The 25,307-nt window shown below is 46.0% G+C and overlaps 1 protein-coding gene across 6 annotated transcripts in view; it reads right to left on the bottom strand.

Annotated features, from left to right (window-relative positions):
- LOC126284979 (F-box/LRR-repeat protein 3-like) overlaps nt 1-25,307 on the bottom strand; it is a 246,079-nt gene that overhangs the window by 30,093 nt on the left and 190,679 nt on the right. For 5 of the 6 annotated variants that reach the window (XM_049984264.1, XM_049984266.1, XM_049984263.1 and 2 more), the window contains one exon: nt 7,547-7,715. In XM_049984264.1, the coding sequence (XP_049840221.1) occupies nt 7,547-7,553 (7 nt within the window). In that variant the 5' untranslated portion in view covers nt 7,554-7,715. Of the gene's footprint in view, nt 1-7,546; nt 7,716-9,510; nt 9,691-25,307 lie in introns of those variants that run through there. The other variant, XM_049984267.1, reaches the window with a different exon arrangement.

Below are 25,307 nucleotides of genomic sequence, written 5' to 3'. Positions count from 1 at the left end.
ATTGAATAACATAGAGGATAGGCTACAACTCTGTCTCACTCCCTTGTCAGCTACTGCTTCCCTTTCATGCCAATCAACTCTTATAACTGTCATTTGGTTTCTGTACCAGTTGTAAATACATTGATTGATTGATTGATTGATTGAGAGAGTATTGGACTGAACGGTGAGGTCATCAGTCCTGCAATTCCAAAGTGGGGTTACATAAGAAAGAGAGTCTGCTAAAATGAATGGATTCAGTCAGAGGAGTCAAATTATAAAAGAATGAACATTAAACACACACAGTATAAGCATAAAAGGTGAGACCAAATCTAAAAACTGGAAAAAGGGGGGGGGGGGGAGGAGGGGCAGTCATGGGGTCACACTGTGAAGACTGCAAAAGGAGTCCCAATCACAACCAACCTGCCCCAGCTCTAAGACTAAAGGAGAACCACTTTCACATAGGAAACTGAGGACCAGGTCAACCATTCATGGATCATGCGCTAATGTTAAATTTAGGAAGCAGGAAGACTATACTTAACACGAAGGGTCGAAAGAAGGGGACATGCCACCAATATGTGAGATATCGTCAGTGGTGCCATAACCACATTGTGGGGGCAGGTCGTTCTGTAGGAGTAAACAATGTGTGAGCTGGGTATGGCCAATGTGTAAACGACATAAAACAGTGGACGCCTTCTGAGAGGGATGAAAAGAAGTGCCCCAAACTGCAGTAGACTCCTTAATTGGATGGAGACTACTACTACGAGTAGTAGTGCTGCAGATAGCATACCACTGTTGGTCAAAGAGAGATTTGACGTAGATCCGCATATCCGCAGCTGGAATCGTGAAAGGAAAATGGGGTTAAGTATCTGCTTCTCTAGCCAAACGGTCAGCCAATTCATTCCCTGGAATTCCCACATAACTTGGGACCCAGAGAAAGATGACTGAACAGGCGGCATGCTCAAGGGCCGAGAGAAGGTCATGGATGGCAGAGACCAGGGATAATGAGAGTAGCATCAATTGATAGCCTGAAAGCTGCTCATGGAGTCCGAACAAATGGACATATGTCCCCAGAGAGGAAACACAGCACTCCCAGCATTCCTTTTTATTCTGCTTAATAACATAACAAGCCTTAGCACAAAGACACTTAAAAGTGAGGAGATTGGTCTGGGAGTGGCGTTGCTTAAATCACTGCAGTACCCGTTGGCGGTCCTGGACAGCAACTGCGACGTCCTGGTCCACCACGGTACCGGCCGGTGACGAGGGGGCCCAGTGGATAGGGGGACAGCAGTGAAAGCAGCATGAAGAAGAGCAGCAGAGATGTCTTGCACGACTACATATATGGAATTAGAGAGGGAGGTGTCAAAGCGGACAGCAGACATGTATAAAGGCCAATGTGGGGGCCTGTCTGACTGCTGGGAGCAGGGAAACGAGTGTCGCTGGGAAGTTATCACTGTCACAAAGGTCATCATGGGATGACCAATGTAGGGAAGCCATGAGGGCAGGGGAGGAAATCATGAGATCAATAGCAGAGCAGGTGCCATTAGCGGCACTGAAGGGGGTAGGGGAACCATAACTGAGGAGACACAAATTGAAGTCCATGATAAGTTGGTCGATTAGGATACCCCGACCTGTTGATGTGACACTCCCCCACAGTGAATGGTGGGCACTGAAATCCCCAAGGAGGAGAAACGGGGGTGGGAGTTGCTCAATTAAGGTAGATAGTGCAACATAAGCAAGTTGCCTACCTGGAGGGAGGTAGACACTGCAAATGTTGATTGCCAGGGTCGTTTGCACTCTAACCGCTATCACTTCGCAGGTGGTAGATAGGAGGGTCAAGTCACTAAGAACATCGGAGTGAACCAAAACGCAGACCCCACCAGATGCTATCCCAGGGCCAGCACAGTTCCGACAGAATGCCCAATAACCACGTAAAGTGGGAGAGTGGTCATTATGGAAATGCGCTTCTTGGAGAACAAGACAGAACGCAGAATATGAGGAGACAAGACGTTGCATTTCCAGTAGGTGAGGATAGTAGCCATTGCAGTTCCACTGGATGATCGTGTGGCATGAGTCCAAGGTAGGCAGGAGGAGCCGAGGTGGATGTCAGGTCACTTTGTCAGTAGTTGTCGCTGGCAAGGACAGGGTGACGTTCATAAATAAAATGTCAGATTCAGCTTGCGAGAGGGGAGTTGGCACCTCACCTCCGGGGGCACCAGGGAGCCTTGTCTTGGGATTTATGTTTCTTCTTCTTCTCTTTCTGAGATGGAGGACAGGACACAGAGGGATTAGAGGCGCCTGCAAGATAGGGAACCAAAAGAGAGTGGGCGATCTTGGGGCCCACAGATGGTGCGCCTCATGGCTAAGTGGTGGTAACAGTCTTCTGGCCTGAGAGACGCGGGGGAGAAGGTTCCTGGGAGGGAGCCCGATCACTGGCAGATGCCAAAGACAGGGGACACTTCTTCAGCCGGGTTGGGGTAGGAGGGGGGGGGGGGGGGCAACTCCCTGATGGGAGGTCATGGGAACAGTGTGGGAGGAGGAGGCGAGAGTGGGGCTGGGCTGGGCTGGGGTAAGGACAAGGGGGGCGAGGAGGAGGAGGAGGAAGTAACAGAGGCAACAGTTGAAGGTAGTGACACCGGATGGAGTATCTCATACTTTTAGCGAGCTTCAGTGTAAGACAGGCGATCCAGGGTCTTATATTCTTTAATCTTATTTCCTGTCTTCTAAGCCCGGCAAGCCAATGAGCGAGGAGAGTGGCAGTCAGCACAATTAATCCACACACGTGTCAGAACACAAGGGCTTCCCTCACGGACGGGGTGGCCACAGTCACCACACAATGGGATCGCCGTACAGCGGGAACACATATGCCCGCACCGAAAGCACCGCTTAGATGGAGGGATTGACGGCTTCACATCACATCTGTAGCACATAACCTTGACCTTCTCTGGGAGGGTATCCCCCTCAAAACCAGTATGAAGGCGCCAATATTAGTGCAGTTGTCTTTGCAACTCTTCTGCACAGATCGGACAAAATGAACGCCACGCTACTCCAGATTAGCCCAGAGTTACTTATCAGTAGGGAGAGGTCCCTATGAAAAATAACTCCCTGGATCATGTTCATAGAATGGTGAGGAGTGATAGACACTGGGACATTACCAAGACAATCACAGGCATGAAGAGCTGCGTATTGGGTGGCAGAAGAAGCTTTGACCAACTGGGAGCCCGACCGCATCTTACTAATAGACTCCACTTCATCAAACCTGTCTTAGATATTTTCCACGAAAAACTATGGCTTTTTGGCGGTGATTGTGTCCCCATATGTCCTAGTACAGACGAGGTAACGGGGAAAAGGTTTCAGCCCAAGATGGAGAGCCTGGCCCTCCTCCCACGGTGTAGACAGAGAGAGGAAGGCTGCTGTGTCATAAAGACAGCATTTGAGGATTCTTCACCATTGGAAGGGACGGCCATGTGAGATTTTTGCAGCTTCATGCGCTTCATGTGCCAAGCATCTGCCTCGATACCACTCACTCTGAACACAGCTCTCCCCACGCGCACCACCCAGCCACAGCAAGCGCCGTCTGGCATGGCAACCATTACCGGGAGTTCTGATGCTCCAAGAACACAAGCAACTACTCCTTGGCATACACAGTGAGAGAACAGCTCAGGTATCAGTAGTGTGATCCCTGTGTTGTCAGGGGGCTCAGCCATACGGGTACATAACAGTCCCACCACATGGACTGGTGACCTAGCAGGTTGGAAGGGGGCTACGGTGGGGAAGGGAGAGGGGAGAGGAGTCCACACCATAGATGCTATGGAGGGAGCTCTTCCCCATATGGATCACACTAAAAACAGGAAATTTTGAAGTGGAGGTCAAACCTCAAGTGGGGACCGAAACACCAAAAGGGTGAAAGAACAGACAAAAGGAACAAAATTGCAACCAATACAGGAAACCAGGGGAATAGCCAGGTCGACATAAAGCAGAACACAGAGAGGGAAAGCAGGTGGCAACGGGGGAGGAGCACGGACAGGGAGGGAGGGGGCAGGGAGAAGGGAAAGCAGCTAGTGAATGAAAAATGAGCTGCAATAGCTCGGGGGCCCCATGTGCGCCACGCACGAACTCACGAAAGAACCGTCAGCCACCTATGGGGAAGTTGTAAATAGCATTTCATTCCCAATATGTTATACCTGCTACCTTCAGAATTTCAAAGAGAATATACCAATCAACATTTTCAAAAGCCTTATCCAAATCCACAAATGCTATAAACGTATGTTTGCCGTTCCTTAACTTATCTTCTAAGGTAAGTTGCAGGCTCAGTATTGCCTTGCGTGTTCCTTCATTTCTCCAGATTCCAAACTGATCTTCCCAGAAGTCTGTTTCTACCAGTTTTTCCATTCTTCTGGAATTTGTTACAGTACTGGAACATAACTAATTGGTTTTTAGGAGATTTAGCTGTATTCTCGATGTTTGAAGCCAGGGTTCTTGTTTTCCTATAAACAGGTAATTCAGCTCGTCAGTGGCTCGGGTGAAGCACTGGCCAGCTTCATCGCCAACATATGCCGCCAACTCTCATTTCTTATAATGCAACACTCATCACAATTCACAGTGTGAGGAATATCTAACAAGCACGGGAGTGTTGATATGAAGGAGAGAGTCACACAGTTATAACTTCAGTGGCATTACCAGGTGAGTAGTTCCCTACAATTTGAGATATCTAATTCAGAATTTTTTATTCTTATTTTCTGTGCATATGAAAATACATTTCCATCATCAACTGAAAAAAACTGTGAAAATATAGCTCATTTGTACAGATTATGTGTGAGTTGGAAACACTGCTTAGTGATTATGATGTCGAAAGAAGGGGGGAAGTTTAAACTTGGTACCAGCACATAATAATCTTCTCGAGTAACACCAAAGAACACTCTCGAGCTTAGTAAACCAACGTGATGTACGTGGCAGAGGGTACATTGCACTGTATCATTTATGAGGGTTTCTTCCCATTCCATTCAAATACAGAGTGCAAGAAGAAATAATTGTTCGAATGCCTTTGTGCATGCAGCAATTATTCTAATCCTGTGCATGCAGCAATTATTCTAATCTTATCTTCACAATCCCTTTGTGTGTGATATGTAGGGGATCATAGTATATTCCTGGAGTCATCTTTTAAAGCTGGCCCTTGAAACTTTATTTACAAACTTTCTTCAGAGAGTTTATATCTATCTTCATAAGTCTGCCAGTTCAGATCCTTCAGCATCTCTGTGACAGTCTCCCACACATCACACAAACCTGTGACCATTCATACAGCCCTTCTCTGTGAATGTTCAAAATCCCTTGTTACTCTTATTTGGTATGGGTCCCACACACTTGAGCAATATTCTATATCCAGTCACGCGAGTAATTTATAAGCAATCTTTTTTGTAGACTGATTGCACTTCCCCATGATTCTACCAATAAACCAAAGTCTACCATCTGGTTTACACCAACTTAACTTAGTGTCACCAATAGTCTCACATTCTCAACTTGTGTGACCAGGGCCGGTTTAAGGCCCCTGCGAAACAAGAGACCGCTCAGGGTGCTTTGCTGAGAACGGCATCAGAGGTGCCACAGTGCACATAATTCGTATGCAGGGTGAGAAATTATTAGTAGCTACAAATGAAACAGGTGAAAGTATAGGATAATACTCGTAGAAGCAAAAGTGTTCCAGTGGATGTGGAGAAGCCAATGATCCATCTGTGAGATAATTGGGAATGTGTGATTAATTGCTGCTACAGGCTTCTGTAATGAAATATGGCCCTAGTTAGTGCAAAGGTATTTGAATTGCAAAGTTTTCAATGTCTTCATCTAACTGGACTGAAATTTCACTCAAGGTCGACCTCGAGAATACTGCTTCAGCAAATTACAGGTAACAAATTACTACACATTCGTACCTGTTACAGGAAGTGGTCCACGTGTCTTCATCACATTTGGAAGCAAAACTGCAATCATCTATGTAGTGAGTTTACCCCACATCATCTCACAAATCTCGACAAGACTGTACAATTTGGTATTCCAGTTCCTCTATCATGTCAGTGGAAGCTCAGTACACTTCACTTTCGAGACAACCACAGACAGAAAAATCCAAAAGATTGAGGTTAGCTGATCTTGGAGGCCAAGATACAGTATGTGCTCACATCCATTTCACATCCATCATATCAGACGCCCTGTTATATCCCATAGTGTATGTACCACATTCACCAACATTAAGTAAGTTAAGGTCGGTTACGGTGAAATTTGAGCCCAATTATGTGGGGACTTGACTGAAAATTTTCCATTTCAAATACATTTGCACTAAGTACAACTATGTTGCATACATAAGTCAGTGGCGGTATGTAACCCCATATTCCCAGCTATCTTGTAGATGGCTCTGTGGACCCATGTTTACTGTAACATTCTTCCTTCTATCCGTGAATATGTTCACAGTGTCAATGTTTGCTATGAAATGTATTCCACACTATATATAATAAAAAATTTTTTGGCTAGAAGCTTTTAAAGATCTCAGGAATTATCTTAAAAGGAAAAAAATTGTTTCTCCTTTTAATGTTTAGCACTGGAAAAAGATTATTTCGGTTGCAGAGAAATGTCTGAGTAATTATTTTCAAAGCAAAACAACCCAGTGCCACAAGCACTAAATTCGAATTAATTTTTAAGGATCTTATCAAGAGCACAATGAAAGGAAACTTATGTCTGAGGGAAGGTACCAAATGACAAGTTTCTCATGGTGAAGAACATTCTCAACCTGGCCCTGTATCTGAATCCATATATATGTTTGGGATATAGTCCACGGCATTTGCACACAATTTGGTAATCGAGATATCACCACTCCTCCCCTACTGATGAAGAATTCTTGCAATGGTAGGATTCGAACGAACCATTGTCAGATTGAATGAAAAAAACACAGCTAGGCATCCAATTACACAAGAGCAGAAAAAGCTGCCAGGTTTCTTTGTTTTAAGTTCTTCATTTTCATCCATACCATGAATCTGTCACATTTGCTTCTAATTTATTAATATTTTAATGAGTGCTATGCACACTCTCCAAGACAAACCTCGTCACGTGAGCAATTGGGAGTAGCTGAACTGACAGAAACTGAACGACACTGACTGGAGCTGACTGTTTTCTGATAACTGCAAACTGCAGCTAGCAAACTACAGAGGGTTTACTATCTCTTACATCTATGAAAGCACAACTGATTATGGGGATTAACAACGTTATAAATAATATATGTGATAGTTTTTTAAATAATCCCATTTACTGATGTGTTACACACATTAATAAACACAGTCAGCTGTAATTAGAACAAAATGAGTAGAATCAATGTTAATTTGATTTCTATAGACTCAATTACTTTCTTCAGCCACCCTCTTGAGAGTCTGAGTAACATGAACAGTATGATGATACTTATCAAAGAAAGAATTATAGACTACATGTTGCAACAATGAAACCAACTATTTACCCATTTGGTAATTTATCGAAAAGTTTGTCACTGTGTGACACTACAGACTAAGCAAGAGAAAAAGATCCTTTGTATACATACCTCTCATGTTTGCTTCCTACTACTTGTAGTAATCACTTTATCTGTTTACAACAATAAATGAGACTCTTGAGTATTGAAGAAGACCCATAATTCCAAAATGCTGGTTCCAGCAGCTGCAAGATGCCAGTGCGAGCTTCAGCACTTAGTGTATGTTGAAGCAGCACATTTCCTACAACAAAAATACCACAGGATTAGAAGCAAAAATAATTGCGAACCGACTACACATTCATATCTAAGGTCTAGATGGAGATTTATATTCCAGTGTAAAAGTCTATAGTAGGTTGCATGTAGACATGAGGTAGGAAACTGATATCCTGATATTCTAAGTCAAAGTGAAACTGTGTTATTAGAAAGTCATTCTATAATTTATGAGAATATTGGAGGTCAGGTACATGAATTTCACGTCATGCTGATTTGCATTAAATAGGATTTGAATCTGCCAGTGCATATATAGCTGACAGTATCTGTATACAGCTACATAATTGTTTTGCTTTAAATATTAGATATAACCAACACCAGAGTAGGGTAATAGACACACACACACACACACACACACACACACACACACACACACACACACAGTAATCTACAATTAACTATGTCTGCCAGTTCAGTTAATGGTAAAAGAATGGGTTCACAGAATTACACACAGATACTTCTCGTGTCTAGTTATTACAGGATCCTAAAGAAAATTTTGAGCTCGAAAAATAATTATTATTTTTCTTGTGAAAAACAAGTCTGTCTGAAAACTAGTGAGTTTCACATGATATCTTAAAAATAGTAGATCCAGATAAAGATGTAGATTGCATACTCCCAGATCTCAAACTTTGACACAACCACATTTTTTACTGGAAACCAAGATATGATCTTACAGTGCACATTGTCACTTAATGACAAGGTTTGCCTGCACAAGATCTCACCTGGAGATCTGGCATACACCATGACATCATTTGGACATTCAATCACTGGTGTGTGTAACACAGGACACTGAATGTCTGCTTCATTGTGGTCAGCCGTGGTCAACTACAGCAGTTGATGATTGCTGCCTACTAATTACTGTGGCTCATAAGTATCCCAAGACCCCAGGGAGAATCCAGCAGAACTGCACATTGCCTTTTCATTTATAGTGTACATTTCTTATTGTGGCAACGTCAATATCATCAGAACAATATTTTGAAAAATTACAAAGTATAAGAATAGTTGGTGTCATCATATCCTTACTTAATCAATAACTTACAAATTATAGAATTTTAAATTAAACCAGTTACTTTTTGGGAACAGTAAACAATTGGTCTAGAAAGTTAACTTGGTTGTTGCTTCTCAGGTTTCAATTTTGACACACATTTTCCTGTATGATAATGACGTTATGACGTCTTCAAATCCCAATATCTCCTGCATTAATTTATTTTGAGTAAAAACAATCACACCACAATGTTCCTGGTTGGATACACTTTACCTGTAATAATAAGAATATGAAAACCTTGACCAAATGTGAAAGTTGATAAATTTGTGTACTGGTACACTTATGCTGCAGCCACGATTCTGTATTTATGATGATGAGATAACTACTGGCGCGTGTAGCGTGTTACATGTTTTCGATATTGGTTGTAAACCTGAAGTGAGAAACGCGTTCCGTTTTAACCTAAAGTTGTTAGATCTTCCAGTCTCTGTGGCTACAGAAATTTCATTCACTGTTTTCAACGTATAGCTCTTCAGACTGTGTTCACTGAAATGTACCTCGCGATTCTGGAAGTCTAAATGGCTACGTTATTTACGAACCACCATTTATTTTGTTATTGAAGAACCATCCTTTCCTTTGCTTCGTTGTGGAGAAGAATTCCATGGAAATTATTGATATAGTCTTTTGTTTGTTCCCTATACCTGGGCTGTTTAACATGTGCCTGCCAGCAGCAGACACTTAACGTTTTGTACATTAACCATACTGCGTTAGACTAGTTACGCACCGAAAATCAGAACGGTACAGTTTTCTGACGATATAATGGTGTCTGTCGAAAGTGAAAACTTATTATGTCGAGTGCTTCATGAAATGGACACACAGTGTAACACACTGAAGGGACAGACGTCACGGGACACCTCTTAATATCGTGACGAACCACCTCCTGCCCGGCCGAGAGCAGCAACTCGACGTGGCGTGGCGTGGCGTGGCGTGTGCTCACCAAGTCACTGGAAGTCCCCTGCAGATATATCGAGCCACGCTGCCTCAGTAGCCGTCCATAACTGCGAAAAAGTTCCCGGAGCAGGATTTTGCTGCCGAACTGACCTCTCGATTATGTTCCATACATGTTGGATGGGATTCATGTCGGGAGATCTAGCTGGCCAAATCATTTGTTCGAAATCTTCAGAATGTTCTTGAAATCAGTAGTGGCCCAGTGGCATAACTTCGTTGTTTGGGAACGTGAAGTCTATGAATGGGTGCAAAATGGTCCCCAAGTATCGGAACATTACCATTGCCAGTGAACGGTCGGTTTAGTTGGTCCAGAGGACCCAGTTCATCCCAGGTACACGCAGACTACACCACTATGGAGCCACCACCAGCTCGCACAGTGCCTTGTTGACAGTTCGGTTCCGTGGCTTCTTGGGATCTGCGCCACACTCTAAACCCACCAACAGCTCTTACCACTGAAATTGGGACTCGTCCGACCAGACTACGGTTTTCCAGTCGTCTACGGCCCAACGGATCTGGTCGCGAGTCCAGGAGAGGCGTTCCACGCGATGTCGTGCTGTTAGCAAAAACACTCGCGTTCGTCGTATGCTGTCATAGCCCTTTAACGCCAAATTTCGACGCTCCTTCCTAACGGATAGATTCGTTGTACGTCCCACATTGACATCTGCTGTTGTTTCACGTAGTTCTGCTTGTCTGTTAGCACTGACCACTCTATGAGAACGCTGCTGCTTTCGGTCGTTAAGTGAAGGCCGTTGTATTCCCGGCACACTCCTGACACTGTGGATATCGTAATACTGAATTCCGTAACGATTTCCGAAATGGAATGTCCCAAGCATCTAGCGGCAGTGGCAACGTTCAAAGTGTGTTAATTCCCGTCGTACGGCCATTATCACGTTGGAAACCTTACCACACGAATCATCTTGGTACGAGTGACAGTTCCGCCAATACATTGCCCTTATACTTTGTGTTGGCGATACTACCGCCATCTGTATGTGCGTTTATCGCTATTTCATGACTTTTGTCGCCTCAGTGTATGCACATGAACAACAAGAAAACTGACGTAAAGGAATGCTCAGTAGGTGGAAATACAGCACAGCTATACATTTGGACAATAGTCTCTCGAAAAGGTGAATGAATACTCCCATCTTGGAAGTACAACAGGCAAAAAAAGAATAGCAAGCAATATAAAAGACAATGTTAGTTCCTACCTCAGTTAGTTCGAATATACGCAATTACGTATGAGCAAGTGTCACCCATAACTGTTGTTGTTGTTGTTGTTGTTGTTGTCTTCACTTTGCAGAGTGGTTTGATACAGCTCTGCGCGTTACTCTGTCCTGCGCAAGCCTCAATCTCCGAGAAACTACTGAAAGTTACATCCATCTGAATCTGCTGTTTTCATCTGTTTGCCTCCATCTACATTTTCTATCCCTCACACTTTCTTCTATTGCCAAACTGATCAGTCGCCGATGCCTCGGAATACGGCCAATCGATGAATCCATTCTTCTAATCAGGTTATGCTATAAATACCTTTTTTTTCACTTCCACTCAGTACTTCCTCGTTAGTTATTCGATCTATTCCTCAAATCTTCAGCATTCGTCTGTAGAACCATATTTCAGAAGCATCTCTTCTCTTTCTGAAGAGCCGATCGACCACGTTTCACTTCCATACAAGACTACACCCCAGACAATTACTTTCAGAGAAGACTACCAAAACTTACATTTGTTTATGATGTTGACAAATTTCTCTTTTTCGAAAATTCTTTTCTTCTTATTGCTGGTGTACATTTTATATTCTGCCTACATCGGTCATCTTCAGTCACCTTGCTCCTCAAATGACAAAACTCTTCAACTACTTTAAATTCATTGCCTAACCTAACTCCTTCGGCATCGCCTGATTTAGCTTCATTTCAGTCCGTTACCCTTGTTTTGTTATTCTTAATGTTCATTTTATAATCTGTTTTAAAGACACGATGCATTCCCTTCAACTGATCTTCCAAGTCACGAACCGAGTCTGACATAATTACAGTACCTTGACGAACCACAAAGTTTTTCTTTTTTCCTCCTGGACTCTGATCTCCTTTCCAATTTTCCAAATTGTTACCGACCAGTAGGAATATTCACGCAGCTCTCGATAAGATATCTGTACGATGCAACTGCTGACAACTAACACTTTATGCACAGGAATGTAACTGCGCATGTCGAAAAATACGCTTTGGCCGAATATCTAGCGAGTTCACAGTTCGAATCAGTGATACGAAAAGAACCGTGTAAATAAGAACGTGTGGCCATATGAAACAGTGCAATTGGTTAAGAGAAACGTTGAATTGCATTGAACCAAAGGAACAAGCTGGAATTAGCAGTGGATACAGTAACAACGGACCATTCGGAAAAAGGAAGGAAGATTGGGTTTAACGTGCCGTGGACATCGAGGTGGTTAGAGACTGACCACAAGCTCAACGATGAGGGAGGAAGCCTCCCGTTCCCTTTCACAGGAACCATCCCGGCATTTGCCGGGAATCGGACACGGCGTTCCGTCTTACCCTCCTGAACCCACCGATTCCACATTCTGCTAACAGTCAATGGGTCTCGACCAACGTGAGCAGCAATGTCGCGATACGATAAACCGCAATCGTGATGGGCTACAATACGACCTTTTTGAAAGTCGGAAGCGTGACGGCAAGCATTTCTCCTCCTTACACGAGGCATCACAACAACGTTTCACCAGGCAACGGCAGTCAACTGCTGTTTGTGTATGAGAAATCGGTTGGAAACTTTCCTCATGTCAGCACGTTATAGGTGTCGCCACCGGCGCCAACCTTCTGTGAATGCTCTGAAAAGCAAATCATTTGCATATCCCAGCATCTTCTTCCTTTCGGTAAAATTTCGCGTCTGTAGCACGTCATCTTCCTGGTGTAGCAATTTTAATGGCCCGTAGTGTATACAACGATACTTTCTTCGATATACCTTTTTCAGTACCGGTTATCGGATTCCAGATATTTTTAGAAATATCGAGAGCCGTACTCGAGACACGGACGCGGCGGTCCAGCTGCCGGTGTGCAGGGGCCGTGCCCGGCGCTGGCGAACCCCGGAGGGTCAGGCGCGGTGCCGCGGCGAGCCCGCCAGCGGTGCTACCGGCACTTACAGGGAGGGGCTGACAGCCCGCTGAACGGCCCCTATCGTTGCCACTGTGCGTGGAGGACGATCGGTAGGTCCTCCCTCTTTGCGAACGTCCGAGCTCTGCACGTCGTGCGTGCCTGCCCTCCTGTACCCATTTTCGCCGACAGCAGTGGCCGTCGTGCTGGCCGGAACTGCTGTCGGGGCTCTCTCATGCGGACCGAGGCGCACGACGCGACGCCCCCCCCCCCCCCCCCACCCAGTGCGCAGCCGACCGCACAAAAGTAACCACTGCCGTAGCTGACTGTGTGCAACCTTCCCCGCTAAGTGTGCAACGGATCGGTCGGATCCTTCTGGGTGCAGCTCTTTTTTATGACGATCAGTGTAACAAAAATTTGCCAAATTCTGAACAAGCGGACCCCATACTACAAGAGAGAAACGCTACACAAAATAAAGAAAAAAAAGTACGTCTGAGATATCTTGAGAAAGCTTTTCACAAAATCTCTGTCTAATCTGTGTGAATATACTCAGCAGCCCTGGATAAGGTCTCTGATCCTTAAGCTGGGAAGACCGAGACGAATAAGAGTGAAGCGAATGCACTGGAACCACATTCGTTTGGCCGGCGACAATGTATTGATTCCACATTGTTTCCTCGTGTGTAATTCGCTTTATAATCATCCAGAGTGTCAACAGATTTCGTTACGATGGTGTTTTGCACGGAAGACGGTATTCCGATCGAAGGACAACCACGTCAGCAACGGCGGCATGGCACCTATCGGACGCGGTAGTGTTTGCAGGGTAGTCCCGAGCACTGAATCGCTGTGTACACACTCACAGGCGGAGCAGTACGGCACAGATACGACATCTACCAGACTCGACGCGCGGAAGCAGGACAGTCGCAAACTGATAGGGCTCGATGGCTTAATGTCAATCGTCCTGTTGTTTCTCGGATGTGACGACAGTTTATAAAGACCAGGGCAGGCCCGACTACGTGTGACTTCAGAAGAGAGGACCGTTATATGGCTGTAAGGGCATGACAGTACCGCCTTAGTACCGCACGGCAACTGGCGTGTGAGCTCGCAGTATCCACTTGACGTATCGAGGCAAACGGTCCACAGAAGGCTTCGGCAGAGTGGTCTTTACTGTCGGACGCGAGCTGGATGTCTACCTCTGACGCGTCTTCACAGAAGGGAAGGTCTAGACTGGAGTCATCGACATGCCACCTGGACGGTCGAACACTGCGTCAATGTTGTTTTCAAAGATGTTAGTCTTAAGAATGATTTTCGTTGGATTTGCCTCTTTCGGGAACGTGGAACACGATTTCGGTACGAAAACATTATGGAAAGACACCGAGATCGCCGGCCAGTGTGACCGAGCGGTTCTAGGCGTTTCAGCCTGGAACCGCGCGACCGCTACGGTCGCAGGCTCGAATCCTGGCTTGGGCGTCGATGTGTGTGATGTCCTTAGGTTAGTTAGGTTTAAGTAGTTCTAAGTTCTAGGGGACTGATGACCGCAGTCCCATAGTGCTCAGAGCCATTTGAACCATTTGACACCGAGATCGAGGAGGGTCACTAATGGTGTGGGCAGGGATTATGTTTACCACACCTTACATTCTTGAAAAGGTGCGGGTGAATCGGCAGGTTCAACTGCTGTCAGGTATCGTGACGATATCTTGGGACCTCGTTTGCGATTGTTGCGGGACGCTGTGCGCTCAGACCTCGTAGTGACGGACGATAATGCTCCCCCTCATGAAGCACGGATCTTCATGTTTTCTTGGAAACGGAAGATATTACATACGTGGCCTGGGCTGCTCGCTCTCCCGATCTCAATTGCAAAGAGCATGTCTGGGGAGACAGCTGGCATCATGCCAGCATCCACCAACCACTCTCCGAGATTTGTCAGCTGCTATGCAGGAACAAGGGGCGTCGTTGCCTCAGCGTGAGACTAGTGACATCAGTCACAGCATAACCCGTCGTTCTCAGGCCTGTGTGGTTGTCAGAGGTGGTCACACCGCATACTGAGCACATTAACCAATTGTCAGAATGTGTGTGTGAAAATCCACTAAGTTGGAAAAAAAAACGAAGAACATTTGTGTCTACCGTTAGGCAATGTTGCAGTTGATTACGTTCTGTATTCTTTACATTGTTTCTACTTTACTATCACCCTTTTATACTGTTTTGTGGCAAAATAAACTTTCCAAAATTTCCGCTTGTTGCTTTAAATTTGGTCACCAGTGTAGAGAGAAATCATGATCACAGACGATGTTCAAATAAAAATCCCGGTTCATTTCCACAGAGACATAAATCAAAGACACGAACGAGTGGGTCAAAAGTTATAGTACGAAAAACAACCCCCAAAAACACAACAGCATACTTTGCTGCCCGCCATGCCCAGGCGGTTGAACAACCTAGTTTCTTGTTAAGATTTCTGTCTCTGAAGATTCACTTCTTCGAAATAGAACGGTTCCTGTTGCGAACGTTTCCTCTGTAAATTCGTTTGCGTTTCCGTGCACAACATACCGCTGCACCATACCTTGGAGGCTCCTGTGTAAGAAGCAATGAACTGAAGCGCTCAACTGCTTATGAAACGCACATTTTGCACAATACAGTTCCGACAGTAATCTTCAGCACTGGTCCCTTACTTAGCTCGCATTTATCGCCAATCTCTCGCCCATCGCAGTCTCAATCGACTGAAAATAAAGTACATGTGACGCCTGTAAGAGACCGGACCCGAGACCAATATCCTAAACATAGATTTGCTGCAGAATTCTTGATTATATTCTTCGTTCGAAGATAATAAATTTCCTTGAGACAGAGAAGCACCTGTCAACAAATCCGCTCGGACCTAGAAAGTATCACTCGTGTGAAACTCAGCTTGCCCTTCTCCCACTAGATATGCAGCGAACCATGGATTAAGGGCAACACGCAGATTCTACACTCAAAAGCCAAAGAAACTGGTACACCTGCCTAATATGTAGGGCCTCCGCGACCACCCACAAGTGACGCAACACGGCGTGGCATAGACTCGACTAATGTCTGAAGTAGTGTTGGAGGGAACTGCACCATGAATCTTGCAGGGCTGTCCATACACCCGAAGAGTACGAGGGGAGGGACAGCCCAGAGATGATCAAGAATGTTCATGTCTGGGGAGTTTCGTAGGCATCGGAAGCTTTTAAACTCAGAAGAGTGTTCCTGGAGCCACTCTGTATCAATTCTGGACGTGTGGCGTGCCGCATTGTCCTACCAGAATTGCCCAAGTTCGTCGGAATGCACAGTGGACATGAATGGATTGCAGGTGATCAGACAGGATGCTTACGTACGTGTCACCTGTCAGAATCATATCTAGACGTGTCAGGGATCTCATATCATTCCAACGGCACAGGACCCACACCATTACAGAGCCTTCATCAGCTTTAACAGTCACCCTCTGACATACACGGTCTGTGGATTCATGAGATTGTCTCTATATCCGTTCACGTCCATCCTCTTGACACAATTTGAAACGAGACTCATGTTTCCAGTCATCAACACTCCAATGTCAGTGTCGACGGGTTCAGGCGAGACGTAAAGCTTTGTGTCGTGCACTCGTCAAGGGTACACAAGTGGGCCTTCGGCTCCAGAGGTCCGTGTCGAAGATGTTTCGTTGAATGGTTCGCGTGCTGGCATACGCTGATGAACCAGCATTAAAATCTGCAGCAATTTGCGGAAGGGTTGCACTTCTGTCGCGTTGAACGATTCTCTCCAGTAGTCCCGTTCTTGCGCTAGTTGTTTCTGGCTGCAGCGCTGTCGGAGATTTGACGTTTTACCGGATTCCTGATATTCTCGGTACACTCGTTAACTACCCCTCGCTTGTGCGCCGACTACAACAGCACGTGCAAACTCACTTAAATATTGATAATCTGCCATTGTAGCAGCAGTAACCGATTTAACAACTGCACCAGACACTTGCTATCTTATATAGGCGTTGCCGACTACATCACCGTATTATGCCCGTTTACGTATCTCTGTGAATATGCATGCCCTATCCCAGTTTCTTTGGCGTGTAAGTGTGTATTCCTAGACTATCGAATAGCATTTCACACAGTGGCTCCCTGTAGACTGCTAAAGAAGGTCTGAGCATTGGGAATAGGGTGCACATAGAGTGTTACACTGCTACCCACCCAGTACGAAACGAGAAAGACTAACAGTTAAAGCTCAACTCCGCATCCGTTACACCTAAAGTTCCACAGTTTTAGAAACGACTGGAGGAACAGGGCAATGCGTTTGCCTCCGCTCGCATCTGGAAGGCTGCATTTCCAGTCACGCTACCCATCAGCGCTGGTAGGAGCATTGTTGGCGAGCATGGCTTTGATGTGGGAGGAATGCCGGCGTCAAAAACATTGGACAACTCCAGAGGCCTCAAAATAGAATGAATGGTTCGAATGGCCCTGAGCACTATGGGACTTAACTTCTAAGGTCATCAGTCCCCTAGAACTTAGAACTACTTAAATCTAACTAACCTAAGGACATCACACACATCCATGCCCGAGACAGGATTCGATACTGCGACCGTAGTGGTCGCGCGGTTCCAGACTGCAGCACCTAGAACTGCTGGGCACCACGGCCGGCCACAAAATAAAGCCCTGAAACTTGGCTTGCGCCTTCTCCCATTATATATGCAGCGAACCATGGATTAAGGGCAACATCCAGATTCTACACTCAAGAGCCAAAGAAACTGGTACACCTGCCTAATATGTAGGGCCTCCGCGACCACCCAGAAGTGACGCAACACGGCGTGGCATAGACTCGACTAATGTCTGAAGTAGTGTTGGAGGGAACTGCACCATGAATCTTGCAGGGCTGTCCATACACCCGTAAGAGTACGAGGGTGTGGACAGCCCAGAGATGATCAAGAATGTTCATGTCTGGGGAGTTTCGTAGGCATCGGAAGCGTTTAAACTCCCTACAGGACACGCCCACGAGGTCACCAGTCTGCTGCTACAGACCCTTGCGAAAGTCTGCGCGCCCCTTCCGTTCCAAAGCACAGCAGTCGCCAAAGCGGCTCATCCAGCACCTGGGCCCGCAGCTGCCTCTGAGGCGGACCAACCGGTGGCCAGACCTGCTGAGGGAGTAACTTGCCTCTGTGGCACCACCCTGGGGACGCTCCATCAAGTCAGGACCAAATTTACCTACCCCCAAAGGACTTTCAGAAACAGCACCAGTTCGCCCAGCCAACTGCATCACGAGCCCAGGTGGGCCGTGCTACCTCAGATTCTGAGTGATCAGTGTGAGGACCACGCAGATGCTCGGTACTCGAGTGAGAATTATGGACACCTGACAGCTTGAAAGGACCCTTGGCGTGGGTCTTCACTTGGCCTACTGGTTAAAAAGTGCAATAACCAGATTATTCGGACCACTCGGATATGACAGTTGCTCGATGTCGGAATGTGTGAGAATGTGAGGGCAGGCAAACTCGTCGTCAAGTCCCAGCGGGCCACGGCAGGCCACCGAGAGGGAGGATTGCTGTATCGCGCACTCAGCACGTCGTAAGCCCTTCACATCTGCGCCTGTCATCGGAGGAAGAGTAAAGGACTCCCTGCGACGTTCCATGTCATCCCAAACCGTTGCTCGAAGACTAGCAGCAGCTGGGAAAGAGAATTACCGTCTAATGCGTAGGCTGACTTTAAAACCGCAGCACAGAGTAATGCCGTGACTGGCGAGCAAGGACTGCTGACAAATAGCGTCGCATTGTTTTCCGTGACGAACTGCGGCTCTGCACTACCACAGACAGTCGTCGTCGGCGAGTACAGCGGCGACCTGGAGAAAGTTTTTCAATGTTTTGGAGAGCAGTAGCGGTGTTTCCCGTGGCGTCATGCTAAAGGCAGCCTTTTTGAACGATTTCGTGTCACTGCTGGTACTGATTGACGGGAAACTCTTACGGCGCAATAGTACTTCAAGATAATCTTGCATTCCCATGTGGCACATCCGCGGTGCCATTTTTAACAGGATAATGCTCTCCACCTACGGTGCGTCCCTACGAACTGTCTGCGAGATGCTGAGCTACTCCTGTTGCCGGTGGAATCCCCAGATCTGTCCTCGATAGAACGTGTGGGACCCGGTCGGGCGTCAGTTCCATCCCAACACCTGCATCTGGGATGTTAACAGTTGTGGGCCAGCTTGCCTCAGGAAAGAATACAATAACGATACATCACAATTCCCAGCTAAATCAATGCATTAGTAAAGGGCAGAGAGGGTGTAACGTTATCTGGTAAGTGGTATCATGCTGCCAATACTGGTAAATGGGATTATACTGCTGAGAAGTTCAACGAAAAATTGACTATCACTGAAATGACATCGCATACCCTCTGAACCTGTGAGAGCTCATTACGGTTCCACCTCCCCTTCTGGATGCCACCCTTTTTTGCCAGGCAGAGCCTCGTGGCCCTTTGTTCGAGGTCTATGAGACATTACCTTCCAACTCGGTAACACAAGACCGTATTCCGCCCGCAGAGTCTCGACCGACATCGAAACAGATCATGTTGGAATGTTGCCCTGAATAACACGTGCTACAGAGCAGAGGCAGAGTACTAGCAGAGTATATTATTAAATATGTAGGTGCTTTTGAGGTATAAAGGAGGTGGAATTTAGTCTCAGAAGTGCCTTTCCTTCCGGCAACAGTGTTTCCAGATACCTGCTTCATTCCATGCAGCTCCAAAATTATGAAAGAGTTCACAAACTGTAGGGACTGACGAGTGGTGCCACAGCCACACGTTTTCTCTTTGAGAGCTCTGTAGCACGTCTTAGTCAGGACAACATTCCATCATCATCTGTACCGATGTCGGTCGAGACACTGCGCGCAGAATACGGTCTTGTGTTACCGAGTTGGAAGATAATACCTCAGTGACCCCGAACAAAGGGCAGAGCCACGAGGCTTAAGGAATCGGAAATGTAGCGACTGATGTCCAAATTACTAGGTATGCGAAACGGAGGTGACAATGTTACATACTTAGTAGTGGCACCCCAAGTCATCGTGTGAGCCCGTAGAATGCCCCCCCCCCCCCCCCCCCCCCAGTGGTCTGACAAAATTCCTTCTCATCGGAGTCTCAGCACACGAATGTACTGTACCCATCCTGATGCTGTAAGCAGAACGTGGACTCGTCTAAAAATAAAACGTAGCACCAGTTATGTCTAGTGTCGCCGTTGGCAGCTGCAATGTCAGTGCCTCTCTCCGTGCTGCTCAAGGTGATTCGCAACAACGATCGCCGTTCTGACAGGCCGTGATGCTCGAGACTTCGTCCCACTGTCTTGCTATACACAAATGTATTCCTGACTCGCGGTAACTATCGTGGCTTTACAAGAGTGCACGGCCGAGGAAAATGTGTGTGTTCTCTCAGGCATTAGTCGTGTAGGTTCACTGCGCTCCTGCTCCACGTCGAATATGGCCCTCCTGACTCGGCATTTGAACAGCAATCGTCGGAGCTCAGACCAAAACAATGCAGTGATAAACCGGTGTCCCCTCGGCCTACGATCCTGCCGCTATCGAATCCTGCGACGCATGCTGGTAAACCTTCCTCCTTCTTCGACAGAATGACACAAAAAATGGGAACTTTCGAAACACCTAAAAAAACAAAAGAAGTCCAATAAAAACGTTTACTAGCAGGAACTGAACCATTGTAGCTCGCGTTTTATGCTTGAAATTTACCTCCTGTGGGTGGCATCGTTCTGTATATATACATTCTTCCAACCTGCTTTCGAGGTTCCGCATTTACTGCAAAATTTCCGCTGCGACACTACGAATTTGGTTTTAAATTATTTGTTTCAGCTGGTCCATGGATCTCGGTTGAGTCGTGTAGACCCGACACGAAAGGTAGCTCCCCAAGGGGAAAAAAAAATCACAAACGGACAAATGCGATGATTGTGGCGGGCACGGAATGTGATCAACGAGTCTCGAGATGATACGGTTAACAGCTGAGTCTTGCAGTTACCACTGATTGCCTTGCAGTGTGCGATGCCGCACCATCCTGCTGAAACGTGGTTTCGTGAAGTTGTCGAATATTATTCGTTGAAAGTCTAACAAAACATCTCAGCATACTGAGCATTATGATCGGCTCTTCACTCACGGAAAAATAAGTAAGATCTGCTGACCCCTTGTGACCAAACTGCACACCCTAATGTCACCTGGCCGGCGTGTAGAGGGCGTTCATGAACTTCATTACGGTTGCTGACTTACGCTTATTCACGTAACCCGTGATGAATGAAAATTGACCTGATCTGCTTTCTACAGCTTTTTTTCTCGTGACACACTAGCCGCAGTTGCCTCTTTACTAACTGAACGCTGTGGGCTACGCAAGACTGAAACGCGCACAGCTTTGATATTCTGTGGGCCACGGGCACTTCTCGGCCATCCCGTCGGTTTCTTTTTAGAACGGATCCAATCTGTACAAACGTTTTAGTCGAAGTCATTACCGCGCGTTTCGAGGGAACTTTAATATTATACCCCACTTTGAAAGAACGTAGAAACTTCCTCTTTCCATTTTCCAAACTGTCGTTACTGTAAAACATTTATACTGCAAAAGGACGGTGTTGTGATTACTAAGTGAAAGTTTACGATCGCTTGCCAACAAACCGGGGAGTAGAATACGGTTGACGTACGGCTGTGCTGCAAGGTGCCGCAGACGACAACCTGACAGGAGCTGCGGTGGAATGAAATGGCAGCCCACACTACGAGCTCTGGTTGTCGATCCGGACTCGGGCTGGCATCCACCGCCGCCCGGATTCTCGTCGACCGGAGTGCAGCTGTCTCCAGTTGTGAGTCCTGCTTCGAACCGAGCCCCTGTTACGCGTGTGGAGGCGCCCCAGGCAGCAGTGCGGTCGACACACAGCACGACCAGCGTCTTGCTCACTTTCTCAATTTCTGTACGTCTTTCTCTCGAATAAATTATCCCGTTTTTTTCTGAAATTGTGAACATCTACATCTACATCTACATCCATACTCCACAAGCCACCTGACGGTGTGTGGCGGAGGGTACCTTGAGTGCCTCTATCGGTTCTCCCTTCTATTCCAGTCTCTTATTGTTCGTGGAAAGAAGGATTGTCTGTATGGCTCTAATCTCTCTGATTTTATCCTCATGGTCCCTTCGCGAGATATACGTAGTAGGGAGCAGTATACTGCTTGACTCCTCGGTGAAGGTATGTTCTCGAAACTTCACGAAAAGCCCGTACCCAGCTACTGAGCGCCCTCCTGCAGTCTTCCACTGGAGTTTATCAATCATCTCCGTAACGTTTTCGCGATTACTAAATGATCCTGTAACGAAGCGCGCTGCTCTCCGTTGGATCTTCTCTACCTCTTCTATCAACCCTATCTGGTAGGGATCCCACACTGCTCAGCAGTATTCAAGCAGTGGGCGAACAAGCGTACTGTAACCTACTTCCTTCTTTTACGGATTGCATTTCCTTAGGTTTCATCCAATGAATCTCAGTCTGGCATCTGCTTTACCGACGATCAACTTTATATGATCATTCCATTTTAAATCACTTCCCAATGCGTACTTCCAAATAATTTATGGAATTAACTGCTTCCAGTTGCTGACCTGCTATATTGTAGCTAAATGATAAGGGCTCTTTCTTTTTGTGTGTTCGCAGCACATTACACGTGTCTACATTGAGATTCAATTGGCATTCCCTGCACCATGCGTCAATTCGCTCCAGATCCTCCTGCATTTCAGTGCAATTTTCCATTGTTACAACCTATCGATATACCACAGCATGATTCGCAAAAAGCCTCAGTGAACTTCCGATGTCATCCACAAGGTCATATATGTATATTGTGAATAGCAACGGTCCTAAGACACTCCCCTGCGGCTCACCTGAAATCACTCTTACTTCGGAAGACTTCTCTCCATTGAGAATGACATGCTGCGTTCTGTTATCTTGGAACTCTTCACTCCAATCACACAATTGGTCTGATAGTCCATGTGCTCTTACTTTGTTCATTAAACGACTGTGGGGAACTGAGTCTAGTGGACGAATAGCGCGAGCTTGGTTTCACACGATCGTCTTTTTCGAAACCCATGCTGATTCCTACAGAGTAGATTTCTAGTCTCCAGAAAAGTCATTATACTCGAACATAATACGTGTTCCAAAATTCTGCAACTGATCGACGTTAGAGATATAGGTCTATAGTTCTGCACATCTATTCGACGTCCCTTCTTGAAAATGGGGATGACCTGTGCCCTTTTCCAATCCTTTGGAACGCTACGCTCTTCTAGAGACCTACGGTACACCACTGCAAGAAGGGGGGCAAGTTCCTTCGCGTACTCTGTGTAAAATCGAACTGGTATCCCATCAGGTCCAGCGGCCTTTCCTCTTTTGAGGAATTTTAATTGTTTCTCTATCCCTCTGTCGTCTATTTCGATATATACCATTTTGTCATCTGTGCGACAATCTAGAGAAGGCTACAGCACAGTGGCATTGCAGGGAGATTATTCTGGAAGAGGTCCGTCTGTTTAGGATTGCGATATGTCCGACTTCCTGGCTATGGACAACAATGTCTGCCCACACAGGACCGCTCAGATGTCGGACACGCTCGGAAGTGTAGATACTGAACGTACAGAATGGCGTGAGTATACCCCGGCCCTAAACCCTACAGAGCAGCGTCCCTGGCACCCCACTACAGAGCATTCCAGCTTTCGCTATAGGCGGTGGGGATTTTAAAATAATTTTCAGTGGGAATTCATAAGCTTTCGACAATAACTATTTGCTATGTAATTATTATTAAGCTTTAATTTACTGTAACACTGCTTTATAAATTTTATAAAGTAAAATTACTTCCCTACTACATAGATCACTAATAGTGTGGAACCAGTGGGCGGTTTGAAAATTTTACTACTAATATAGGTACGGAAGTAGGCGGTATATAAGGAAGTTTGACTACTTCTTGCTATAGAGCATGCCTGCGATGATCTTGACAGGCGTCTTTCTCAACAAACACCCCTTCCACGAACCGTACAAGAACTGGAAACTGCCTCGAGATAGGACTGGGACAATATCTCGAAGAATTTGTCGACAATTTGGTAGCCAGTATGAATAACAGGTGCAAAATGTGCATTACCACCCGAGAAGAGCATATTCCTTACTGAGGGCGCTGTATCGACCTTTATGTTGGGACTCTGACCTGTGTCAAACGTCAACGTTATTTATGTCTGTTATTCCGCTTTCCCACGTGGTGAAATCTGTAGCATTTCGTTGTAAACATACCACTCCACCTCTGTTAACTGTGTGCTTCGTTTCATGTCGTCCATCATTGCCTGCGTGTCCAACAATGTCTCTCTTCCGCAGCAATTATCAAACAGTGTACAACAAGGCCGGACTAACAATAAATTTTCTCCAAAACAAAATATGTCTATAGAAAATAAACTGATTTCCATTCCTTGATCGGATAAAGTTAAGTAAAAACAAAAAAAGGTCATATGACTCAATAATACAAGGCATTTGTTGATTTGAAGTAGAATCCTGAGAAATTACAAAGCAATATAATAGATCTGAAGCCGTGCAAATGGGTGTTTTAGGGAGAAGATATCGAATATCAAGGCTCGAGAAGATATAACTCCCACGTACAGCATTTACAATGCTATCTTACGGGATTCAGGGATGAATGATCGACAAAAAAGTCGTTATCTTGGCTACTTCCATATAAGAGAAAATGAAGACCGTGAACAGAATGGAAAAATCAGGTGGAGGAGGATATGCAACAAAGGAATTTATACAACGATCGGGAATCCTGCATACGACGTTGCGAGAAACAGTGCGAAGAGCTGTAAGCAACCCGCGAAATAACACAGGCACACAGACAACTATTTTTCTCTCGTTCAGTTGATTAACGGAACAGGACAGAAAATCGCTGATGCCCGAATGAAGAGCCTCCCCCCGACCACGGTACGGAGACTTGCGCAGTACACTGGGTGAACCCTAATTCCAACGACAACATTTAGGTGGTTATTCTGGCATGTGTTCCGAGTACTTGTGTACATGGGACCCATGGTTTCCGATGGCTCGCTGAAGAGCAACAATGTAATTATTCTTATTTCTGTAAAAATACCTTTACAGCGGTGAATGCCTTAATACGCAAACGCTTAAGCGTACAGCAGGAAACACAGAGCAAAGCAACAACCAGAGAGACTGATGTCCTCGCCGCCGTTGCGGGAACAGCTCGCCATACCATTCAGTGAACCCGTACGTACTGCTGTGTAGTAGTTGTAACGTACAACGGGCAGTGTCGGAAAAAAGGCTGAGACGGAACCGACCACTACTGGATGCAAGCCAGAGGGCATGGGTCTGCCGTCTACACCAAGGGTCGTGAGTGGGCGTAGCCAGTTTGTTTCCAGACGAGACGGTCAACGCAAAAGATACAGCGGTAAACAGGGTAAAGAAATTAAATGACATGCAACTACTGTATGATCAAACGCCTTATACCGTGCCTCTTTCA

Source organism: Schistocerca gregaria, chromosome 8 (assembly GCF_023897955.1).
Source record: "Schistocerca gregaria isolate iqSchGreg1 chromosome 8, iqSchGreg1.2, whole genome shotgun sequence".
NCBI classification, from domain to species: Eukaryota; Metazoa; Arthropoda; class Insecta; order Orthoptera; family Acrididae; genus Schistocerca; species Schistocerca gregaria.
Note: the sequence above shows the minus strand (reverse complement) of the source record. Positions and strands in the feature narration are given on the sequence as shown.